At 36.4% G+C, this 25,470-nt stretch overlaps 1 protein-coding gene across 10 annotated transcripts in view; it reads right to left on the bottom strand.

The window, feature by feature from the left end:
• The window catches only part of PAM (peptidylglycine alpha-amidating monooxygenase), a 281,270-nt gene that overhangs the window by 71,497 nt on the left and 184,303 nt on the right, over positions 1–25,470 (bottom strand). For all 10 annotated transcript variants that reach the window (XM_057539715.1, XM_057539716.1, XM_007191820.2 and 7 more), the window contains 2 exons: positions 19,262–19,347; positions 17,664–17,747 (listed from right to left, as the gene is read on the bottom strand). In XM_057539715.1, the coding sequence (XP_057395698.1) occupies positions 17,664–17,747; positions 19,262–19,347 (170 nt within the window). The remainder of the gene's footprint in view (positions 1–17,663; positions 17,748–19,261; positions 19,348–25,470) is intronic.

The following is a 25,470-nucleotide window of genomic DNA, read 5'->3' as shown; positions in this document are numbered from 1 at the left end:
CAGCACATGAATATTTTACTTTTAAGAAATATATTTTCATAGCTATAGGTCAGGAATTTCTTTAACTGAAGAAACTAAAGCACATCAAATTTTTCCAACTTAACAACAGGAATAGAAAAAAGGGGGAAAACATGGGAATATTAAATGAGTAAGGAGACAGTTAAAAAAGGAATTAGAATTGAAATGGTACGTTAAAGATATTGCACAAAATAGATATTTTCAAAATGTAAATAGAAATGCTGATTCAGAAAGGTATGACCTAGGGAGAAACAGAACAGCGTCATCAGTGATATAGTGAAATCGTAGTAAGACATAAACATCACGGTCTGGCTGAAATGAAATTCTTGGATTAGGGACAGCAGTATCTCAAAGAAGTTGATAATACATTGTTTCAAAGGCCTTCCATGACTTTTAGCAATAAAGCTCCCCTTGACCAGACTCAAGACAACCTGCTTCTTTCTGAGTTCTGGGCCAGAAGAAGTTAGTTCAACAGGATTCTGTGTTTGTAGAAAAAAGAGTGAGGCAATTTTTATATTGATATTGAAATTGTTCTTTTAATCTATGTTTATTCATTTATCCTGTACAGCTATCATTATGCAAAAATCCTGACAGCTCTTCTTTCCAGGTATCTTTATTTTATTTTAGTCTTCTTCTTCAAAAACAGATTGTTCTTTCACTGTACTGGGCTATAGGTGCACTCTCTCTCCAAGGTATACTGGTGAATACTTGACTTTTAGCTATTAATGTTCTGTGTTTACAGAGGATTGAACCCAAGATATCACTGTTAAAGGGATCTTTCACGATTGCTGTTCTCTTTCAGTAAGAAATACTTTTAGCCTGATTGATTTCAAGATATGATGATGAAACTTCATTCACCAGATAGGTATCAGATGACACTGGGAGGTATATTTCATTTTATGTCATTACCATCCATTATAATGTCATATGTATGTACTAGAAGCTTTGGTAATGGTAAAGATATTAACAGTGAAAACATTAAGAGAATCATTTTTAAAAAGAAATGGAAAATCAAGTCTAATGATGCCTTAGAAGCGTATCATGGCATAGGAGGGTACTGCAGTACTGTTGGTTGAGTGGTAAGACTTCTAAAGAGTAGTCTGATGATGAAAGAAACAAGTATTTACAGACACTGGATGAAACTTGCAAATAGCACTCAACCCAAATCTAATCTTGAGTAAGATGAAAACTGGATGACCGCTCGCTCCACAAGGGTCTCAGTTTCCCTTTTTTGAGAAATTGCTCTCCTCTGCTTAGGCAGAGATGTATAACCACAGCAAGGTATTTTATCAAATATATAGACTCATAGAATTTCAGAACTGGAAGGGACCCTGGAGATGAAGGAGTTCAAATCTTGCACTTTACAGACAAGGGAAAAGAGGCTACCGAGACCGAGTGTTGGCCAAAGCAATTCAGCTAACTGGTGACACACCTGGGTATCAAAACTAATTCTCGAATGTTAGTATTTAGTAAACATTAGTTACGTAAAAAAAAGAGTTCTATTTCTTAGAGACTTCCAAAGCATTTTATCTATGAAATGTCCTGAAGTTAAAATAAAGGAATTAAGCAAGAATTGATAAGTAACCAGTGGTACTTAAGGATATCCACTTAAGTAGGAAGTATATTTCTCTTAATGGGAGGTGAATGCATGGGATATGAGGTTATCCATTCCATACTATTTAGCTTGCTTTTCTAATAATAGCTTTTAGTTCCTGCCTGGATTCATAGCTAAGTAGTAAAGTAAGTATGTGGAATAATGCATGATAATAACCTATTACATCTTAGGTCCTTAGAAGTCTGTTGATGTCTCCTAATCTTTCCCTCAAGAGATACACTTCATGAGCTCATCTTGTCCTGGTTGTTTCCTGCTTCAATTAAAAAAAATAGGTTAATCATCGATCCTGAGGGAACCAATGTGTTGTTATACACTACATCCCACTAACTGGAAAAGTCCTTCAGAAAGACAGTTGTAGAGTGGATTTTAATTCACTGCACTCTCCTCAGAAGATAAAGATAAAGGATAAAGCACACCCATTATCTACTATCCCACCCACAGTCTTAGATGATGGATCCTTTCCTTATGGAAGTACTGAAAAAGCATGCCTGGAACCATTGCCAAGTCTTATGAAAAACAAAGAAGTAACATCTTTAATAATAAAAATGTATTTTAGGAAATTTGTGAGCAAACAGTAAACTGTATCATACCTTTCCACCCTCTCAGAGTGTTCTGACATAATTTAAAGACCATCTTCCTGACTTTCTGCCTATTTTGAATTAACAGACAAGAATGAATCAAGGATATAATACACACCAATATTTTTTCAATAATATATGTACACAGATTTTGTATTAACTATTTGACTGTCAAGCTGGTTTGATCTTTACCTTATGGTTCTTTGTTCTGAATTAACAACATTAAATTGATGGGACAGATCAATTGATGGGACTTTGCTGAGATTAAATCATGGCTCCCAAGGTGACGAAGAACAGGAGATTACTTGGGGATTCATTTCTATAGTCAGGAAAAATTTCATAGAGTAAAAATTACTTGGAAAATCCCATAGGAGAGTGTAGAGTGAGGCCTCTTAATAGATCGAACACAGCCAGTTTTCTTGGCACTGGAGCAGATTGCTGTCAGTTTTGTCAGTTGGGCCATGTTGTTTTTAAAAAATGTTATTTCTATATAGTTGGACTGTGTTGTTATATAAGAAAGGTTATTTCTGTACATTTGAAACCCTGCAGCAGCAGAGAGATGGACACAAGCACAAGAGGCAAATAGGAAACCGCAGAGGGAATAGCAGATAAGGGTCTCGCGTTCATTCTGGGTACAGGCACACTGAATGAAACCCTGGTTTTAATGAAGGTAAGACACAGCTCCTTTATTGTTTTTTTGGTACCACTGGATTATAAATGCAGGTCCTACAGTCACTTAACAGTACTCAGTAAAAAGATGATTCTCCAAATTAACCAGAAAATGCATATATTAAAGTGTTTTGTTAGAGTTTCCTCAAAACAAATTCTCAGTCACCAAATTTCTCCTAGAGAAATCACTGAAAACATATTTTCGTATCTGGACTCTCCAGTCACAGATACATTGATATAAAATAGTCTCCACTCAAAAAGCACTAACACCTTAAGCTGTCACGGCAAACGTGTATCTGCTTAGCAAATATAACTGAAATAGGTGCACTGTTAATACATGACACAAACTGCACAGAGGTTTTCCTGGGGGCTGCTGAAAGCTGGCTTAGCAGACAAGCCTCGGTGCTAAATAAACCAGCACTACCAAAAGAAAAAAATCTTCAAAAAAGAATTCCTTTTGAAGCTGTCACTGCAGTGAGTTAGCCTCTTTTGATTTTGTACTCACTGCTGCGGGACTAGAAATTACCAGCTTCCATTTGTCCTGTGGCAAGGAAGAGAAAATGCATTTTATCCATGCTGCAAGAAGACGGCTTTCACAAATGATGGCCTGTGCTGTTCCCAAAAGAGATCAAACGGAAGGCAGGCAGGCAGGCTCACCAACGAGCTTTTATAATCGCTCTGTGTGTGGAGAATGTTGCGGCGGGACTAATGTCAGAGCACTTTCCTCTTTCCATCTTTTATGAATGCAAAGAAAAGAATCCATAGTGAAGCTTATCATTTATACTATTTCTTCTCTCAGAATTATGAGCCTGCTCCAGAATCATACTTCCAAGAAAGTAAAATTAAAAGACAAAAACCCACGAATCCTAGGTAAATACAGAATTTTTAAAAACGTGGCACAGAGTTGTTTTTTTCTTTTTTTAATTATATTAGCACTTTAATATCCATGCTTTTCAAGGTGGAAGTGAAAGGTATTAAACACTTGACATGGTGATTACTTCTTTTTTTTTAATTTTTAAATTTAATTTATTTTTTTATACAGCAGGGTCTTATTAGTCATCAGTTTTATACACATCAGTGTATACATGTCAATCCCAGTCGCCCAATTCATCACACCCCCCCCCACCCCCCCTCCGCTTTCTCTGCTTGGTGTCCATACGTTTGTTCTCTACATCTGTGTCTCAATTTCTGCCCTGCAAACCGGTTCATCTGTACCATTTTTCTAGGTTCCACATATATGCGTTAATAGAGTTTTTAAATTAATGATTGTTTTTTTAACTTTTCGTTGAACTATATAATATACAGAAAATTGCACAAATCAGAAGTTACAGCTTCAGGAATTTTAAAAAACTAACACACTCCTGTAACCAGCACCCAAATCAAGAAGCAAAGACCCTCCACTTGTGGCCCCTCCCTGAGGCATTAAGTTTTAAATCTTAATTTTGTGTACACAGCATATTTAAACATTTATTTGCCTTTCTGAAGGTGCTGTCTTCTGGCACCTTTAACTAGCTTGTCCACTAGCTTCATGGGCTTTGGTCGGCAGTTGTTAAATATTATATCTGGTTACTAAGAGTTATTTTATTATTTCCCCTTTCTCTCAGTGAAAAGTCCTATCAACCACTTTTTACTTCTGTATCTCAGTTTTTAACATATATTCATTTTTTAAGTGAAAGTCTAAATTTTCTTTTGCATTCTCCCAATTATTGTCTGTTCTCCCTACTGAGGGCAGAATGTAACTGCAAAAGTCTAGGCACCACAGTAAAGGTACCAGAAGAATAAGTAATGGAATGAAAAGGAACTTTAAGAGTTTTAATCAAAGAAACTTTTAAATTCAATTTGAAATATAAAGCTAAAAATCATATTTCTCATATAAAATGGTCTATTATGAATTTTTGAATTGTCTGGAGGGTATTTTTTATATACATAAAAGGTTTACCTTTCACCCCCTCTGGAATTCAACTACTTTGTGCAACAGTGTATTCTCCCTCTTTTATTTAACTTAAACCTCTAAGTGCTCATGAATGATAAGCAAAGAGAGGGTAACCTAGTGGCAATAACATCCTGTTTTGTTTTGCAAACAGGAAGTTTATAGTCTGCAAAAGCGGTAATTTAATTGGAATATATGCTTTTTGAAGCTCAACCTAAAATCAGTGGCTGTACTTTCAATCCAATTATCTTCATCAGCTTAAAATACTATATCGTGTATTGATTTTGGTTCTTCAATGAAAAAATAAATTCAAAGTATCTAATTTACATATAATTATGCATGCATGTAGTCCTCGGTATTAATTAGGAAATATACTTTGAATATTATAGCTCATATATTTGATTTAGCATTAATTTCCAGTCATTCAATATGTTTATGTTGTAATTGGTATGAGGATTAATAAAGTAATCTTCATAAAGCACTTGTGAGTTGAGAAGTAGTACGGAAAACACTGAAAGTGCTCAGTGACCCAAATTATCGCTCAAAATTCCCTGAGACCTTAAGCAAATCTTCATAATGTAAGATAAAGGGTTTGTTTAGAAGGGTTTGCAGTTACTGCTCAGATTTTATTCTCCTTTCTGTTATTATAGGTGATACATTACACTTAAGTTGGGGAAACAAGGGTAAGGAATACTTGCAAAGAAATGGAGCTAGGAAAGTGTTGGGTAGGGGAGATATCCCTATAAGAAGACAGCCTCTGGAAAATTTTCAAAGATGGAGAAAAGAAGAATTAACATAGAATGAGAAGAAACGGGGAGCAGGATAAAGGGTTTCCAAATGGGATGAAGAGGAGAGCAATGTTTCGTTGGCAGAAAGAGGGAGGTTAGAAGGGTCTCTTCCAGGCCTAAGGAAGGCTGGATTTTATTTTTCTAACAGAATTATTTTACAAATGTCATGAGATGTCATATTTGAATGGTTTTCATCAAATGTCTTTTTGGTCACGTATTTAGTTAGGGTATCTCTCACATTTTACACGTAAGACAGTCAACTAACATAAAAAAGGAATTAATAGAAAATAGGAAATAGAATGTACAAATCCTAGCCTTTCTAATGACTTCCGTCTTTTACTGGACTTCCTAGAACACAGTAAACAAACGTAAACATGCCAAAGCAATGAGGGGATTAGTGAGGGGCAGGGTGTGGAAACCAGCCTGAGTATTTGTGGAGTGTGTGAAAAAATGCTTTGGATCTCCTAATTTTGATGTGAACCCATGAGCAAGTAACTTTATTTTTCCTCTTAATTTCTTTTGGTTAAAAAATAAAATATTATCTGCTATTAATTTAAATGAAAGTAATTAGTTAATGATTATGTACCCTGACCAGTTTCGAAAAAAGAGTTAATAATTATGGGTGATTAGAAAAGCATTAGCTGCAAAGGGGTAAATGAAGGTAAAGTATAAGGTTGTCTCAAAAACAACTAGAAAATAAAAGCAAAATGTGAGAAACTAAATAGTATTAGGGAAACTTTTTTTCCCCTAAAAGACATCACTTAAGCTAAACATTATATTGTTCAAAGTTACACTGCTCTAAAAAATACATTTTAAGGAAAAAAGAACATTCTGAATATATTCTTTAAAAAGCAATAATACTGCAGTGCTTTACATATCTTTTCATAACCAAATGAATGAAAATGCAATTCCTGATACTTAATGACCATATTTAGGTATTAAAATAAACAGGTGTCCCATGGAATGAATGAGATGAATAAGGACCATTAGTCTTCCAAACTGAAGATGATTAACAAAATTGAAATGCAGGAAGCTAGAGAACCAGGGAGCTTACACTGGCAAAAGCCAAAAAATATTTCAGGATAAGAGGCTTCTTTTGGATCATTTGAGAGGCACTGAATAGTCCTAAAATCATTCCCATGACTCACAACAAGCCGCTTGTGTATAATGAAGGTTAGAGAAGAACATGAAGAACATCCTATTATAATTCTTCTGAAATCAGTGGGATTATCAAGTAACCTGGTGTAGAAATATCCCTACATAAGGGAAGTGGATTCCTTCATACATCAGAATGAAAAGGCATAAATGAGATGAGGTAAGCAACTCCAATCTTTATCCATATTTATTCTTTAGTGCAAGGATAATTTCATTCCTCTTCCTTCCTAGTGGTTCAAAGGACTTTTAGAAAGACTGACTCCATTATTTGTTTTATATGGTTAGGACATGAACTTTGATAAACTACAAATTAGAAATTCAACACAAATTAAATTCTTTTAGCTTTTAATACCATTGGACTAGTAGCTATACCACCTCTGGCAAGTCACTTAGCCTTTCTGAGTATCGATTTCCACTTCTGTAAAATAGAGGGGCTGGGCTAGATGGTCCTTTCCAGTCACACTGCTCTCCTTCTGTCACTCCAAAGACTCAGTCTCTGTGTTAAAAACCAGTGCTTTAAAAATGAATTAGTACACAACACATAAGATCTACGGTTTTTACTATTTTCAGTAGAAAAGAAAATCAAAGTCATGGTTTCGTTTTCAATAATGCCTTTTCAGCCATGTTGCAATCTCTTTCCTTTATCTGAAAAGGCCTAAGAGGCTATGGAATTTCATGCAGGTTGAATGTTACCTTCTTGCCAATCATTTCTCTCTCCGAGTTGGTCTCATGGTCTCTGCCTTTCATTTTCTAGTCCCTGTCACCCCATATATTCCACTTAAAAATCAAAAATGTAAAAAAATGGAAGGATATAACTTATTTTTGTTCATTGTTCAAAAAGGTTTATCTAGAATAAGTGTCAAGAAGGAAGATTTGCACCCCTTTATATGAAGAGGATTGTGTCCAAGAAAGTCATATACGTGTTGTGTCTTCTACCATAATAGTAAAATAGCATTTTAAATCCAAACACCAAATTTTGTGCAAAAGTTAAGAATAAATATAAACTCTCCTTCAAATTTCTAAGTGAAATAAACAAGTGCTAGAATAACCAGACAGTAATTAAATGCATTTTCTTCTTTCAAAGCACCCCTTTTCTTAGGAGAATTGAGATTTACTTATACTTATTTTGATAAATGCAAATTATTCTGCTCATGTCCCAAGCCCCAGGAGACTTCCCTGATACACCTGTAGTACAGGAAAAAAAAATGTAGAAGTAACTTCAATCCTCTAGGAAACTTTGCGCCTCAGTTGTCAAACTTTAGTTTGCATAAAAATCAACTGGGGAGCTTGTTAAAATTTCAGAATGCTGGGCTCAGTGATGTGCTGGTAACACACAGGCTCTCTGAAAAAAATATGCATGCGTGTGTAAATATACATTTATTATAGTTTTACTAATATATGTGTAGGACACAATTTACAAAAAATAATAAAATAAATAATATTCTTTATCATAAATTCCATATAACCAGTTGAATTTCACAGAATTATTTCCTTAATTTTGTTTTTGTTTTTTGATTTTTTTAAACCAGATAGAAAGTTTACTTCTGACTCACATTAAAGTCCAATCTGATAGGAGTCCAGTGAGGTGGGGGGCTTGATGATCTTCTAGGGATCTGTCTGTACTTTTGCTTTCTCCCCTAGGATATTGCCCTCTTCTGCAAAGCCAAAGTTGGCTCACCACCACCATGTCTAAATGAATGCCCCTTAGAAGTGGAAAAAGCTATGTCCTTAGTTTTTCCCTAGCCAACCTATGGTTATAACTGACGAGTGAGTCTTTGGACAAGAATGTTTGTTGATATCCTTGTTTACTGATAAACAAAGATATATGTTGGAACTGCACTTGCTCGTCAAGAAAGTGAGCAAAATCTTTGCAGTACTGGATAGTAGTTTTTGAATACTGAAAAATATATCTCTTCAAATTTTTTGGCTATTCACAGTAATCGGCATTACTAACATTTTTTTCCATTGTTTTCTTAAATCTAAACAACCAACAAAATAATTTATGAAGCACTGATTTGTAGCACTTTTCAATTTCGATGGTGTAAATTTTCCCACTACGGTTGATTTCAAGCTACCAATGTGACATTACTGAACACTGGGTTGGAAAGACACACTATTTTATAGTATTTCCACGATACAGATACAATAGACATAAATACCCTCCAGAGCAAAGATAGTAGTAAAATGTAGTAAAATAGTTAGGGAAGGATGACCTTTGAGTATTTATTGCCTTTATTTTTAATCAGGGCTATACTTAACAATCAGCTCACTAACTATCTGAAAATTAGCAATTGGCTCTTACGGGTCAATATGAACCAGCCCTAGTACACCACTGCCTAGCCTCTACTTTTTGTGCATTTGATTCAGTAGGTCTGGTTGGAACCAGGAATTTTCATTTTAAAAAGCACTCCAAGAAGATTCTGGCACAAGTAGTCCACAGATCAGATTTTGACTGTACATGGACTATGTACTATAGAGGTAATTCTATTAAGAACTTCCAACTAATTCTAATCCTTTTAATGAAACAGTAAGAGGAGTTCCTTGGTTTAAGTAAACACTGGGCAAAATGTCTTAATTGTGAAAACATCTAGTGCAGGTAAGGATATGAGGTTTGCTCATTCACTATGGATTGTAAATTGGAAAAACTGTTTCATCAGGTAATTTGGTGGAATCCATTAAGGTTTCAACACTCCATAACCCCCAAATCCCATTTCTAGAAATCTACCCTGCAGTAGCAATACATGGTTACCTAAAACATTTCTAACGTTAAAGTTCACTGCAGCATTGCTTGTAATAGCAAAAAACTCAGAACTTAAACGTCTTTAATGGGGAACGTCTTTAATGGGGAACAGGATATATAAATTATAATATATCCACACAACAGAATACTAGGCAGTCATTATAAATAATGAAAGAGCTTTACGTGTGCTGCCTTAGAAATATTCCCAGAGTACATTGTTAAATTAAACACAACAGCAGATGCAGATCTGTGGAGAATGTGATCTGAATTTTGTCCAAAAAAGAAGAAAAGTGCAGATATACATACATATCTATGCTTTCTGTGTGTATATAGAAATGCTGGGATAAGCATATGAAAAATTGGCAGATATAAATTCAGTTACCTGGGGGTCGGGGTTGGGGTAGAAGGAAGACGGGATTGAAGAAGGTATATTATAGATTTTTTTTCTTTTGAATCCATAGACCTTTTCTTCAATAGCTTTACTGAGATATAATCTACATACGTTACAATTCACCCCTTTAAAGCGTACAATTCAATGGTTTTTTAGTATATTCACAGATCATATGCAACTGTCATCTCATATTATAGATTTTTAAATAGTTAGGTACTGTGAGTAACTTTTTTACTTTTCTTTTTAATGGCTTTTTGTATTTTCCAAAAAATGAAAAATAAAGTTTGGGAGAGATTATTTTAATGGGAAAATATTCAGATATATCCAGAGTCCTCCAATCCTTGCTAGTATTTTAACCAATTAACTCAAGTATTAAGGAACAGGTTTTTTTGTTCCCATACTAGAACTATTTGCAATTCTGAAACCTGAAAAGCTTTGGAAGCCTAAAGCTTTTTTTTTCATAGTGTTTGGCAGCAAAATCCGATCTGAATGAATGTGATGCTACTTACGTCTGTCTTTGTCCCTTGTAGTGTGACCATTTGAACGTTTTGCTAAAGGAATATTAGCATATTTGGTTAGGGATAGTGTCTCAGACGCCCAGAGGTGATATAATGTAATATATGATTTAGGTACTTGAAAACCTTTCAAAAAGGTTTAAAGTTCTTAATTCCAAATTGCATCTGTCCCAAAGCACGTGAGTAAAAGTCTGTGCCCCTACATCAAGGAATATTAGACAAATAGAAAGTGGGAGGTGGGCAAGGAAGAAAGGAGACTTGCTGAATGGCACAGGTATCCCAGCCTTGGGAGAGAAAAGGGAAACTGAGGTCAAGTGCACCCATCCTGGGACCACAGGGCTGCTGTCCCTGGAGTTGAACTTGGAAACATTATGTGTTCCCTGGGACAAAATATCATGTTGAGAACTAACCTTCTATATGCCGGAAGGGATTCGGCTTGCTGGAATGTGTGCATGTCAGGGTCTTATTCAGAGAAGGCCAGGCTGAATGCTAGAAAGGTACCATCTCTGTCTCCTTTAGAGTAGAGACTCAATGGCTTTCAGGCATCTCCCTGGGGGAGGGGAGTCATTCATAACACCCTCCACATTTGGAATTTCAAAGGAGATTCTTAAACATGGAAAGTAATCCAGAGCACCTGAAGATACGTGGGTTTAAATACCCCGATCCATAACATCCCTCACTCTGCAAAGGAGAGAGCAAAAGCAGGCTTGGTATGTATCTCCCTGGAAAGCATGCAGGAGGAAGCTACTTCAACAGATTTAGAAAAGACAACACAGGCAGCAACAGGGAGCAATCGTCCACCAGTTTCCTCCTATCTCTGCAATCAGGTATCAGGGAGTCAAGAGCACCTCTAATGCTCACACTGAAGTCAGAGTACTCTGCTTTATACTGGAATGAAATAATTTGAAGTGTAGCTGCCCTGCCACTGATCTATGCTCCACCTTGTTCAAAAATGCATTAGCAAGGGATTCTTCCCCGGCCCACAGTTTCAAAGCTTTTTCCGTAGCTTCCCGGCAGAGTCTTGTAAGAGGCAGACATGCAGCAGGAGTCACAGTGGCATTAGAATTCCTCCAGAGTCCTCTGTTTTCCCTTCTGCCTGCCCCTGTCTCCCTTCCCTCATGCTCACCCTACTACTCCTTCCGTGGTGGCGAGGAAGGAGGCCCTTGTGTGTGTACGTGTACAAGTGTGGAGCGTGCATTTCACGAATGCATGACCTATGTCTGGTAACACCCACCTGTCTGGAACTAAGCTATTCAGAAGCCACACCAAAACGGACCATAGCCAGGATGGAACAACACAGGAGGGCAAGAAGAAATCAAATCTGAAGGTTACCAAGTCCAGGCACTCGTGTTCCCATGATTTTATTCAAAAAGTTCCCTCTAAGGGTTTCAGTTCAGAGGCTGTTTACCCTAAATTTATAAACAATTATATGAAATTTAGCTGCCTAGATTCCATATCATCAGTTTAGTACAAGGGAGAAGGATGCCTGTGGGAAATCAATTTGGCAACATGAAATCTTTTTCTAAACTAGGTGTGGTCTTGTTTGCTTCTCAACCCCCTCTCTTATTGCACTGACTGTACTGGCTCATGTAATTACAGTTACTGTTTTATTTTCAATTGCCCCCATTGGATGAAGGCAAACTTTTGTTCTTACTCATCTTTGCCTCCATGCGCTGCTCTGTTTGAATTAAAATGAGTTGAAGTGGTAGCTTGACAACAGAAGAAGTTACATAAAATAAAGAAAAGCAGATAGAAGAAGGCAACAAGCCCAGTAAGATGAAAAAACTCTATCTACTCCTAAAATTTGGAGGGAAATAATTGTGCAGTAGTTGATATCCAGAATGATACCCCAAAATTATGAAGGAAAGGGAGAAAGGAATAAGGAAGACAACCAACATTTATTGCCAGTCTGCTCTGTGTTGGGCACAGCATTAGGTATTTAACATCTGCACCTATTTTAATTTCATGAGAGACATTATATATTTGGGAAAGATTTCTGTCCAAAATGTTTTAAGGCTATAGTACTTACAGCGTTAAAACCTTAGCTTTCTGGAAAACTTGGCTACTGAAAATGATTTGTTCTTTAAGGGTTCTAACTAGAATTTTGTGATCTGATTTTACTAATATAACCTCAGAAATTTGGAGATGAAACTTCTTAGAGCTCCCCCTTACATAATGGAGAATCAAAAACAGGATCCCTCGGTTCCATTCATCTCATTTAGAATATAAGTATTAAACATTCACTCTAAGGAAAATGAATCGTTAAGCTGTACTCCCAGGAACATGCTAAAATGTAGGTGTACTTTGAGGGCTGTGATGAAGGAGTAGAAGCAAGCTCTGGCTGTGTGTGTGTGTGTGTGTGTGTGTGTGTGTGTGTGTGTATGTGGTCTGTATCCTTGAATAATACCTATTAGTTTTCTTATATGCACCAAGAGCTAAAGGACAGTAAATAGTTTATAGCATGGAAATTTTGCCAACTCAAAGACAGAGATTATGCACCTGGGAAGAAATTCTTGCCTCCTTTTAAAGATACCAGCTCCAAACTTCAGTTGGTGAGTGCAAGAGTTTTCTAATTTGAGAAATGAGTTATTGTTGGAGACTAGTAAGCTAACGCCGGAAACTCTGCAAAGAAGAGGCCACTTTTCTTGAGATTCCCCTGGGCCAAAACATCTAGAAGAAAAGTGGCAAATTTCTGCAACAATCTCAGCAGAATTTTCTCTATGGAATAGAACTTCATAGAAAAAATTTGTTAATGAAAAAAAGAAAGAAAGAAAGCAAAAGGACCAGGAGGAATCTCTAGTTCCTGCTATTCTAATTTCCTTAAGGGCAGGAACTTGGTCTTACAGTTTATCTCTGTATAGCTGAACTATGAATAACGAAAAAGTCTGTGGAGAACAGGAAACAGAGCATAACTAGGAAAAGTCCACTGGCAACGTGACATAAATACAGTTCTGTGTCTAAACAAAACAAGAAATTTTGACACCCTTGAAAAGTAACCAACATATTCTTTATACTATGGGCAACTATGACAAAAGGTTGCATTTAGGGGAATTTCTATCACTTTAAAGCCTTTTACAGGAACTATAATGATAGTAGCTAACATCGAGTGCTTACCAGATAACTTTATAGGAACCATTATGATCCCATTTTGTAGATGAGGAGAGTAGAGAAGTTTAGAGGCTTGGTGAGGATAACAAAATTAGCAAGTGCCATTGCCAGGCCATCTGGTCTTAGAGTTTAATCATGTAACCAAATACTATGCTTGTACTGGACACACATTTCTAATTGGGTTATATTCTGTTTTCCACAGAATATTAATTTATAAAAAGTTATAAAGCTTACATTTAAAAAAGAACTCATTCTGGCCTTCCAGAGCCCCATCCAGGCTCGCCCTGGCCTCCTAACACCCCAATCTTTCTTCATAAGGCTGGTAGCTTTCCCATGCACTCAAGCCTAAGACTGAAGTGAAAATCTGATCGGGTTACTACTGATAAGCACTCTGGGTGCTTTCAGAATAAAGTCCTAACACGGATCTGTATGGTGTGGTCTCCACCTTTCAGCTCCCTTCTCATTTCTTGCCACTTACCCCTTTGCATTTCACACTCCAGTAAGGCCAAATCACCAAGAGTTCCTTGCGGACATGAGGCTTTTCACTCCCCCATGGCCATGCACATACTTCTACTTTGTCGGGAACACGTCTTTCCCCTGTCCCCACTTATCTGCAGTCTCCTGATCACCATTCAAATCTTTGCAATGGTTCCATCTTCTAAGAAGCCTTTCCCAGACAACGTCCCACTGCCCTTCCAGGCAGACCTGTTCCGCTCCACCTCTCCACGGCCTCCATATCTGGGGTGTGCTTCTATTACTGCCTATAAACGTACTGTTCCTGTGCTTGTCTCTCCTGCTAGAATGTACTATACTCCTTTGGGCAAGAAGATCAGTATACCCAGCACTAGCCCAGGTCTGACATTATGATTGACATGGCATTTAATAAAGTTGGCTCCTTTTAAATGACACTTCACAGTTTCACATTCTGTTCAATTTCCAAAACAAACAACAACCAAAACAGAACAAATATTTTGGGTGTCCCACAGACCTGTCTTTTCCTACTACTAGGCCTCCCAGTCCAAGATATAACCAGCTGGCTTCAGGTTATGTTCTCTCTGATACTTTATCACATTCCAACAAATTTGAGAAGATATTTTACCTTCACTGTTGATGCTTTACTAAAGAGAAGTCCTAGGCTTCTCAACACTCTAAAACCTTCCCTATGTGGAAAAACGCTCATACCCTTAAGCCAAACATTTTCCCACTTTTCAGTAGAGTGCAGTGATTTCCCCATAGTGTTCATCTGCTTCCGATTTATAATTTATATTCTTAAAAATATCATCAATAGTTCTAACACCGTGAAGTTCAAATCTTCACTGACACTAAGATGATTATGTATATATATATAATACATATATAACATATCTATAATGCATTTTTAATCATTAAAAGATATGTTATAATTCCACTTCTAGGTTCATCTGGAGATAAGTGTGTGATCACAATATAGAACCTTTTTAAAGTATAAGTCACTTCTTATGGTTAATCAGGCACATAGAGATTTACTTTAACTCTTTTTTGTCAGGAGGGTATGAGTGGGAATGCAGTGCACAAACTGGCAGGTACTGGCAGGTACTTAACATAGTGCTTATATTTGTGGAATTTAAAAACATGAAGAGAATGTTATAACATTGTAAAGGAAAATAAAAATCACATGATCCTGTCTCTCATGCTTATTAACTGTTTCCGTTTATTCCTTGTTCCTTATAATCCTTGGAAACATACAAGCATACCTACGGTTTTATGTAGTCTGTATAAAATTTTATGATTTGCTATTTTTGTTGTTATACCATTTATTTAATTAGTCCCCTATTAAGGGACATTTGTTAACTTTCCAGGTTTTCATATTACTAGTTAATGGTATATAAATAACTGTGGGTAGGTAGCTCATTAGAAAACAAACAAACCAAGAAATCCAACAAAACCCTTCCTTTAGTTTAGCATGAAAGCCTAGAGAAAGATTTTAATGTTTTATATAAAATGTATATAATGTGATAAAGTTGCTTTCTAAAACACTGCACTAATTTACAAAGCTCCCCAAACTGTAGCATATTCATCTAAAGCCTGGCAGTCCTGGGTTTTATAATTCAATCTCCACTCACACCCAATTAAGTAAATGCAAAATGCTCTCTTGTTGTTTTAGTGAGATCTGATATTTTCCCGCGTGTTTACTTACTATTCTAAGCCATGTATAGTTTAAGGCACAAGATAGTATCTAATGCTACTGAAAGAATTATACGGGTGAAATTTTTTTGTTTACATTTTTATTACATTATCAGAAGATCTATGAATTATAGGTCCTACCTCATATGCACCTTCCGTTAGAAAAATGGTTCTCAAAAAAGTAAAAAATGAAAAACTAGTATGAAAGTTTCTAATCAGTCTCTTATAGTAAATAATAGCTATATATTTATATATTAAATATCAATACTTTTTAATTAGCCCATATTAGACATAAATTATAAAATAAAACTAATTCCTCATTGGTAAGAAGTTAATTTAAATTAAATTATTACAGCAATATGTTTTAAAAACTAGCATATTATGTATCATCCATTTCCCCTGGGGTATCAGTACGGTATCTGTTAGGAGGTACTGCAAAGCTCAGAGGAATTAGGTTGAAAAGTCAAGTCTAGGGTTCTATAGAAGGATGGAGAGTAGGGGTGGGGGCCATGTATGTGTGGACACTACCAGCTACTTTAGTTGTGGTAATCGGGGAAAGCCTTCCTCGCTTCTTTGGAAAAATAATAGTCTTGTCAATGCTTTGGAAGTCAGCAGTCTTAGAATCTGCCTGTTTGCCTGACACCAACATGGTAAATTTTTAGAGCAGATAATATTTGTCTTTGTTTCTCAAACACGAACATTATTTATTCCTCTGTTTTCAACAAAACCTTGGCTCAGCACTACAATGAACAACTTAAGATTTTAGGTCCTGTTCCAAAAATGGAAAGCTATTTATATATAACTCAAAGCATATTTTTTATAAAAAACAGGTTTTACTTGGAAGTTAGGTTCATGAGCTGGTCCACAGGAGCTTGTTTAATCGATAATATATCTGATTGTAGTATTAATTATAATTTTTCATTCTATAAATTTATTCTTTTTTAAAAAAATTTTATTGGAGTATAGTTGACATAAATTTATTCTTTCCAACATCCTTTTCCAGAGGAAGACTGCATTTATTGTCCCAGTCCTGAAGGCTGAGAACCTATGGAAACTTTCAGCATGGGGTGCTCTCAGCAAGGGCCCCAGAGGATATTTCATAGGCAGAGATGGATATGTACTTCTAAACTTAGCTGCTGGATAGAAAGCTAATGCATCCAGAGAGCAAAATGTATTAGGCTAGTTAGTAGAAAAATAGTGTTAGAGAACTCAAGAAAACATGTAGAAGTCAGCAAGACAAAGTAGAAAGGCTGACAAGCCAAGAAGAAGACTGCTTAATATTTACACTCCTGTGAACACCAAAGTGTGAACCTGGAATGCAATTGGAGTTTGACTAAATGCAGTAGAAGGAATAATAAGCACAGTTTTGGCTGCCTTGGGAACAGGGTCCCTTCCTCATGTTAATGATTCTATGATAAGAAAAGGAGCACTTAAACAAAGTGCATGGTAATATGGGTAGACCAGCAAGTGTCTAGGGCAGTGTTCAGCAGCCTCTACGGAGTGGGTGGGGTCCGCACATCGGTGCAGTGGGCAACAGATGAAGTGGCAAGTGCGGATTACAGATAAACCACTGACATGAACCTGAGCATTTGAGAACTTCCCTGGTGTTACAAAACATGCTGACTCTCCAGTGGCTTCCTTCTAGTAATATAAATAAATTACTAGTCCCTATTCTTTCTGACAATGCTGCTAAGAAGGAATCTTTTAATAGGAGACGGTGGATAAGATAACACATTGGAAAGGAAGAGAACCCTGAAGTCAGCATAAGAGAAAGCACAGTAGGATGCATAAGAGAATATGTGCATAAGAGATTATAACTTTCAAAATAAAAGTCATTTCTTCAATAGTCTCAAATTCCAGGAGACAAAAGCAGCTGTTTACTAGTGGGCAGAGGGTGTAGTCAATTCTTCATTTTATTATATAGAAAATAGTATATGTATTTTAAACAATATAGTATTGAAGTTGAGCTTAGTTCCAACATTTCAAAACTCACCTCTAAAAGCACTAATATCCCCATAGTGTACTTGTAGTACAAAGTATTTGCTTCCAGTCTCTCCTCCAACTCTGAATCCAACACCTGAAGATATTCAAAAGAAGATAAATTAATATTTTAGAAATGGAAGCTAAATAGAGCTAATCAAAGATTGCTGATCTATGAAATCCAAAGGGAAAGAAAACAGCACATAATATATGAAATTATGTTACATGAAAATGGAAATAAACTAGGCATTCAATGAAAATCTCTAATATAACCTATCATTCCTTCTCTAAGCTCTGATAGAATTCTATTCGTAGTCTCCACTTCAGAACCAAGAGTGATCACTTACACTTTAAGAGGACAATTCACTCATTTTTCAAGAAACAGAACAAAACAAAACAAAACAAAATTCTGTCCCTGTTGATTACATAACAGACATACATAAACCCATTCTTTCATTTCGTTTTGTATATACTCATATTCATTTTTATTTTCTGATTGAATATAGAAAATAGACTTCTTAGGACCATCTCAGGAAATTGCTTTTCTTCCCATACGAAAATAGGTAACTGCAAAAATATCACTGAAGAAACCAATTACCTACTAGATTACAATGTCAGTAAAGTTTTGGAATCTGAAGGGTGCCTAAGAGTCTTACTGTTAGTAGAGTTTGCTAGTAAGCTAAAAAAAAAATCTACAGATAAAATATTTATAGACAGAGAAAAAAATTTTTTTTAATTTTCTCTACCAATGGATCTTAAAAACATCAACAAATCTATGACAAACCTCCCTATTAGTTTCCAAACTTGTTTGATAGTGGCTGCCTGGTAAACTCTAGGGAGGATTCTGACACTCATTTGAAGTAAAGCAAAACAGAAATCAAACTATTGGGTGAAAGAGAGGCTCAAGGATGTATTGCACAATGCATGGAATATAGTCAATATTTTGTAATAACTATAAATAGAAAGCAACCTTTAAAACTGCATAAAAAGATTAAAAATATAAAAAAATTTAAAAATTAGTGCAGGCATGAGTTAGGGAGGCATCACAAGATGCCATCCCTCCATCCCTAAACCACGGCAGTCCTATTCTGTTTCAGAACTATACATTCACTTTGATACTAAGAAAGATCCAGGTAATAAAGGAGAGTCCAGTAATTCACTCACACATTGGAAGCTATGAACAGTTTAGAGGTGAATTCAGAAAGCCAGCTGAGGTTTGGCATCACATTAAATACCAGGTTCCAGGACTATTAAAAATCTGTTTGCTGAAATGGCAATTTATTTAATTCCTAGCTCTCTTGGCTTGTGAAATGCTCCTGCTGTCAAGAACCAATGTGCCTCAGGCCAAAGGTGGCTTGAGGTATACTCGTTATTTTCTAATTCTATCTAAACTGTTGTGTGAGCCAATTACTTATCAAACAGAGGCAGAGAAAGAATAACAACCTAAATGAAACCTTTTCAATACAAAGCAGGCAATAGGGTACTTTTTAGTGTGAAATTGCAACATAGAACATGGTCAACAGCTGTTGGAAAGAACATATAATAAAAAGTACTTTGGAATAAAAAACTAAGCAGTTCAATATAAGGCTATCCAAGAGGCCTCAGGTATACCTTTGGGGAGTCTGGTTGGGGGAGCATTTCTTGCCCAGGCATATAGAATATTGGCTTTATCTGTACAGGTTCCTTCATCACAAAACCTGAAGAAAAAAAAAGTAGCTATAAGTGAAGATTCAATTAGTAAAATGCACAAATCTCTTCCCATGGGAGGAGTGGGGAGGGAGAGGTATTTGAAAACAAGGTAAAGAAAAGTACATCAATATACCATCATTATAGTCATATCAGCTTTAAGACTGTAAGGAACACTGGAGCGAAGAACAATTTTACATGTGAAAAAATCACCTATAAAGGGAGATTTGTTTGTTAGTTGCCTGATGTGAAACAATCCTGTGAGGTAGATAATACAGTTTAATTCAATATGTCCATCCTTGGAATGTACTCTATGTAATCAGGTAGAAAAGTAAGCATTACACAAAGGGTGTGTAAACCAAAGCCAATGCACTGGAAATTTGGAAGTGGACTAAAGAAACATACGCATTTCCCATTTGGGGATCGGTGGCATTTATAGTGCCTACCCTTAGTAGGGTGAACAATACAAGTACATCCCACTCACAGGGTTCTTGTGGCTGTTTTAAAGTTCATGAATACTGGTTATGCCATTTATAAATTGTTTCAAGTCACTCAATCTTACAGAGCCTCAGTTTTCTCTCTTGTAAAACAGGGATAGTTATACTTACTTCACAGAGTTGTTCTATAAAGTAAATGATATAGAAATGAAAGCACTTCATGAACCTCAAAGCACTATACCAGGGTTCTGCATTATTTAACAAAACATTCACTTTATCTAAAGACTCACTGTTGAGAGGCAGTGTTATATGGTCAAAGGAGCACAGGCAGAAAGACATATCTGGAGTTGAATCCCACAACCTCCCCTTAATAGCTGTGTATCTTGGACATGTACATCAGCCCTCAAAGGCCCAGTTTGTGTGTGGAAACCTCTCTGATGGGGAGTGGTGGTGGTAATACGTGTAAGGCACCCAGCACAGTAACTAGCACGTTGGTATCTATATGGTAGATCCAATCTCACAAATGGTAAGCTGTCTGACTCCAAACCACACATTTTTTCCCCATTACACTACATCTCTTAGTTGGTTCTGTCATATAATTTGACTTGTTCAAAACACTGTTGGGTGACATTTTCATGTTGCTTTTATATATTTGTGTTTTGAGAAAGTGACACCAAGCAAGGTCAGGGTCAGGAGTTTAGGCAGATCTGAAAGGTCTGAGGACCGTCAAGGACAAGGACAAAAACAGCTTCTTGGCCGGGAGCTTGGCTCACACAGGAGAAAAAGTGCATTGCCCATGGCCTGGAAGGGAAGTGAAGGCAGACCGTGGCAGCTTCCTAAACACGTTAGAAACTGAGCCTAGAAACCTGGAGAACACCCAGGCCAGGTCAGAGGCAGGGACTCCTAACATGATTCCTGCTTACAGCCAGAAATGGTGGGAGAGGATAGGCAGTAAGTGCAGTTACGGTTATGCATCTGAATAAAGGGCCAGGAACCAGGAGGTCCCTCTAAGGTTATATTTAGCAAATGCTCTAGCTTCTCTAAATCAGGCTGTAGAAAGAAACTGGGTAATGTGCAATGTAAAGCACATCAACCAGTGGTTTCTTACTGTTCACTGTCAAAAACGATATACTTATCATGCAGGATCATTAGCATGTGAGACGCGTGCATTGGAACAAATGTCTGTGACATCCTTGTGCCAAGTGTGCTAAAAGGCTTGAGGTATTGGACAGTACCCAAAAGCAGAACTTCCCTCCTTGGCCTCGTGCTATAATAGTTTAAGAGACGAGATTGTCAGATGCGATGAACTTGGTATCTCACTGCTGTGAGCTACTAAAATTTAAAGATCTTGATGGCAATTTTCATAGCTTTCCACAAAGATCATAAATATACAAGTGCTTAACAGCAATGTGATGACAGTCTTAGGTTAAACAAGATAACTGCTTCCTCTGATATGGAAGTCAATTCAGTGTCTGACTAGAAAGAACCAGAATGAAACATAACAGAGAAAACTGGTTTAGTAAAATTTTCTAAGCTACATATTTGATTATGTCATTTGCTGGCACAAATTCTTTCAAATGCTTCCCAAAAATAACACCAAAATAAAATCTAAACATTGTAGTATAACACATGAGGCTTTTATGATCTGGGCCCCTGTTATATCCCCAGAAAAAAAAAAACCCTTTTCAGTCATGCCAAGTTGCTGCCAGTTTCTAACCTCTCTCTTCTCCACTGTTCTCTTTCTGCAAAACCCCTTCTCCAACTCTCTGCCTGACAACCTTGTTCTCACCTTCTCATTCAAGATTCACTTCAAGTCTTCCTCCTCAGGGAAGCTTTCTCTGATGCCCGTCCCACCTAACTTGCATTCTTTAACCATAGCACGCATCCTAAGTATCAGCTTGCTTATCTCCTCTCCAACCAGACTGTGTAGACTTTGAGGTTTGGGTCATATCTTTCACCCTGTACGCCCAGCACCTGCAGCCCTGCCTGGCATTTAGTAAATATTTAAGAAATGTTTGGGGAAGTTAACTTCTAAATACATTTTTAACTTTTTATATACAGACACTTAAATAATTGAATTGGCCTAAGTTTTATTGTACTGTCAAGTATAACATTTAAAAAAATTTTAGTTAAAAAGTTTTAACTAAAATATTAAATGACAATAAATTTGAATTATCATTTGCCTGGAATTCTGTACAAATCAGCTCATACTCACTCTCACAAGACACTGCAAGTAGGTTATACTTTACAGCTGAATAAGCTCAGAGACTTTAAGTAACTTTCAAAAGGTCACACAGCCAAGCCATGATTCAAAGCTCTGGCTGTCACACTCCCTTATATCTCTATTCATGAGACTGACTTATAGGCGGAGACTTCATGGTATTATATGAAGATCAGCTTTGATGATTACTATCATACCTGAACTAAGTTGCAATTCGAGTATGCAATTCTAAAATCAAGTTTTAGATAAAATAAGTTCTTATTTGTGAAGAGACAATGTTTCATGCTCTCATCAGATCTGGTAAAAGAAGAGCTCCAAAAGCAAACTTTGATTTGATTTTAAAATCCTGTTTTATAATTTAAAAAAAAATTGTATAAAACTCAAGGCTGAGTAAACGATGACTCACTGGAGGGCCCTGGGATATTGAGACTCATTCTAAAACTTAATGAGTGAGAGGACTAAGTGAAGAGGAAAAACAAGAGGCCAAGAGAAATGAGTCCTACAATGGATAACATAAAGGAGTGGCAAAGAACATTTGGATAAACTCTCCGCATCTTTTCATTTTCAAATTTCCATTTCCCATTTTAAATGGAAACAGTATCACATTTTCTCCACATAAAATGACCAACAGAATAAAGATAGTATTGCATATGTTGGCTTTCCAAACAGTGTCCTGTAAAAATAGTGAGAATCTTTACTATTCTAATTGAGAAGAAGAGTATTAAGGCTAGGAAGCAAAGTAACCCTTGATCAACGGCTGTTGTAATTTCAGGCCTCATCGACCAGGTTTCTTATTCTTATAATTCTAGCAGCTTCCCCTAAAGGCTCGTCTAGATTAAGCCAATTAATTGTGAAAAGATTCACATAGCTCCCTAGTGGTTTCTTAGTATTCATAACAAAAATGATGAGAATTAACATTTGAAAATAAAACTACTCTGGATTCTTGGACCTTTGCTATAGAACCTTTTCACCTCTAATCCATGGGGAAACCATTCAGATGGCATGAATTATTTCCAGACTATGCCAAGCTCTGAAAAGTGCTAGCCTGTCATTTTGAATTATCCAAATAGAGCATGATTGACTGTTAAAGTACTCCTCTGGTTCTATCTGTGAAAGGTTAGTTAAAACCCAAGGTTACTCAGAGAAAATCAGAACTGATAAGTCATTTCTTCTTTGGTCTGAAAAAACTTGTTTTAATAAAATTGTCATGCCCTAAAGTTAAGTCTGTACAGTCTTAAATTCCAATTTTAATGCATTAAGCATCTAACAGAATCACAGGAAAATTAATCCAAAGTCAGAAAGTTTCTTTAAGAAACACACATAAAAATCAATGGCATATGTGGAATGTCCTTACTTTTCAAAATGACATCCAGCGTGAGTCAGGTATTCAAATTTCATTAACTGCTCTATAAACCCATAGAACACATTTCCCAATTCAGACAAATCCTATGTGAATTTCAATGCAACGTGTATGCATTAACATAGTAATTAGAAGGATACTTAATGGGAAAGCTAAATAGGAGAGGTGATTAATAGGCACCAGCCTGAAAAATAGCACCACAATATTGCGGCATCATTCTCACTCCCCACCCTACCCCTCTCCACCAACAGACTAGAGAGGCTCTGAAGTCTACAACAGCAGAAGGTATATCTGTTTTGTTCACACCAAATTCTCAATGCCTAAGAATGCCCTTGGTACGTAGTGGATGGTTAATAAATACCTTATTAATAAATGAATAAAGAGAATAGTTACCATTTATTAAGTACCTCTACGTGCCAGGCACTGCACCAACTGTATTATTGACATCCCCTCACTTACTCTTTGTGATGGTCCAATCAGGCGAGATTAGTAGTCCCATTTTATAGATGAGGAAACAGACCAATACAGATTAAATAATTTGACCAATGTTTATTACAACTATCAAGTAGTAGAACTGAGATTTGAACCCAAGATGCTCTGATTTCAAAGTTCTGGCTCTACATTAAATGTTATAGCACTGTGCTATAACACTGCCATCCTATTTAACATAAATACTCGTCTTGTGAGAAAATAATAATGTTCAAAATTATGTAATGCTGGTTTCTGTTTAAACTCTCAAAATGGTTACAACCATGCCATTCTATTTTATTAAAGTTGACACTAGTCCACTGAGAATTGGTCAGTTGCTAAGGAACTCCTATCAACACCTCTATTACAGGCACCTAAAACTTAGACAAGGAATATGATCATTGGCGACCAGAAGTTAGAGCAAGATGCCAACTATATTTGAATGAAGATTCTTTATACCATTCAGATATGCAATATAATAATATGAATCTATTACAATATTAAAGGAGAAAAAGGAAATGGATGCAATTAACTTTAGCCTAGCAGTAATTCATGTCTAAACTTTGCTGCTACACTCAAAGACACATTTTATAGTGCTTAGAACAAGGGATATCACAGATTTTGGAGAGTGTGTTACTTTTATTTATACTGACAAGGATGTTATGTATGTTAAACTTTAGAAGTTTCATTACGGCAGAAGAAACAGAGGGGATTGCAGAAGACATGCTGTGAATCTTGCTGTATAGTGTATGGATGACAGGTAGTTAGGATGTGGAGAGGGTGCATAAAGGCAGTGTATGCAAATACCATTCTCAACCAAAGAATCATTATCATCATAAGGGAGGCAACAAAGCTGTAGACTTTTCTGGAAAGTAACATCACCCTAAAAAAAAAAAAGTCATTTAAATGAGCAACCAAGCAGGGTGTCTCACATACAGGCCTCTCTCTCTCTCTCTCTCTCTATATATATATATATTTATATTTATATATATTTATATGTTTTAGCTACTTTTCTCTTTCCCCTCATCAGCATCTGTAACCCTGTGAAGACAGTGGCATTTAAAAAGACACAGCAGGTGGTTAATAAATAGAAGCAGTTGAAAGGGATCTTAGCTAAAGCTTCATAGGATGGTAAAGCACTACTGCTTTAGCTTGAGAATGATTCCAAGTTAGAACAGCTGGAAACAGCCTCATTTAACCAGCTGGGATTCTTCTTTTCAAAAAGATTCAACAACCTGTAGAAGCCCCCTTAGATTTGTAAACAGTAGCTGGTCATAAGCATCATTAGAAATAGTTTCCAAATCAAATATTAATTAATAAGACTGAAAACAATAATTTTAGCTCTGCATAGATTTCGTCAAAGTACAAGACGTAATACAGAAGAAGCCCCTTCAATTTAATCACGCAGTATTGTAAACACACAATCTTGGGGCTTGCAGTCATAAGTTGCCTTAAGCCCTAAGCCCTGTGCTCAGCAGAATAGAAAGTGTATAAGACTATACAACCCCACATCACAAAGAGAAAGTGCTCCAGAATTACTCCAAATGCCAAAACAATGTGTATAAACAAAACTATGATTTTCAAAGCTTGAAACTCTGAGTAGCTAACCACTCATTATTTTTAAAAAAATGTTTGTTACAGTAAGAAT

The sequence above is a fragment of the Balaenoptera acutorostrata genome, chromosome 2 (genome assembly GCF_949987535.1).
Source record: "Balaenoptera acutorostrata chromosome 2, mBalAcu1.1, whole genome shotgun sequence".
In the NCBI taxonomy this organism is placed as follows: domain Eukaryota; kingdom Metazoa; phylum Chordata; class Mammalia; order Artiodactyla; family Balaenopteridae; genus Balaenoptera; species Balaenoptera acutorostrata.
The sequence above is the reverse complement of the archived record's forward strand: the minus strand, read 5'-3'. Positions and strand labels throughout refer to the sequence as shown.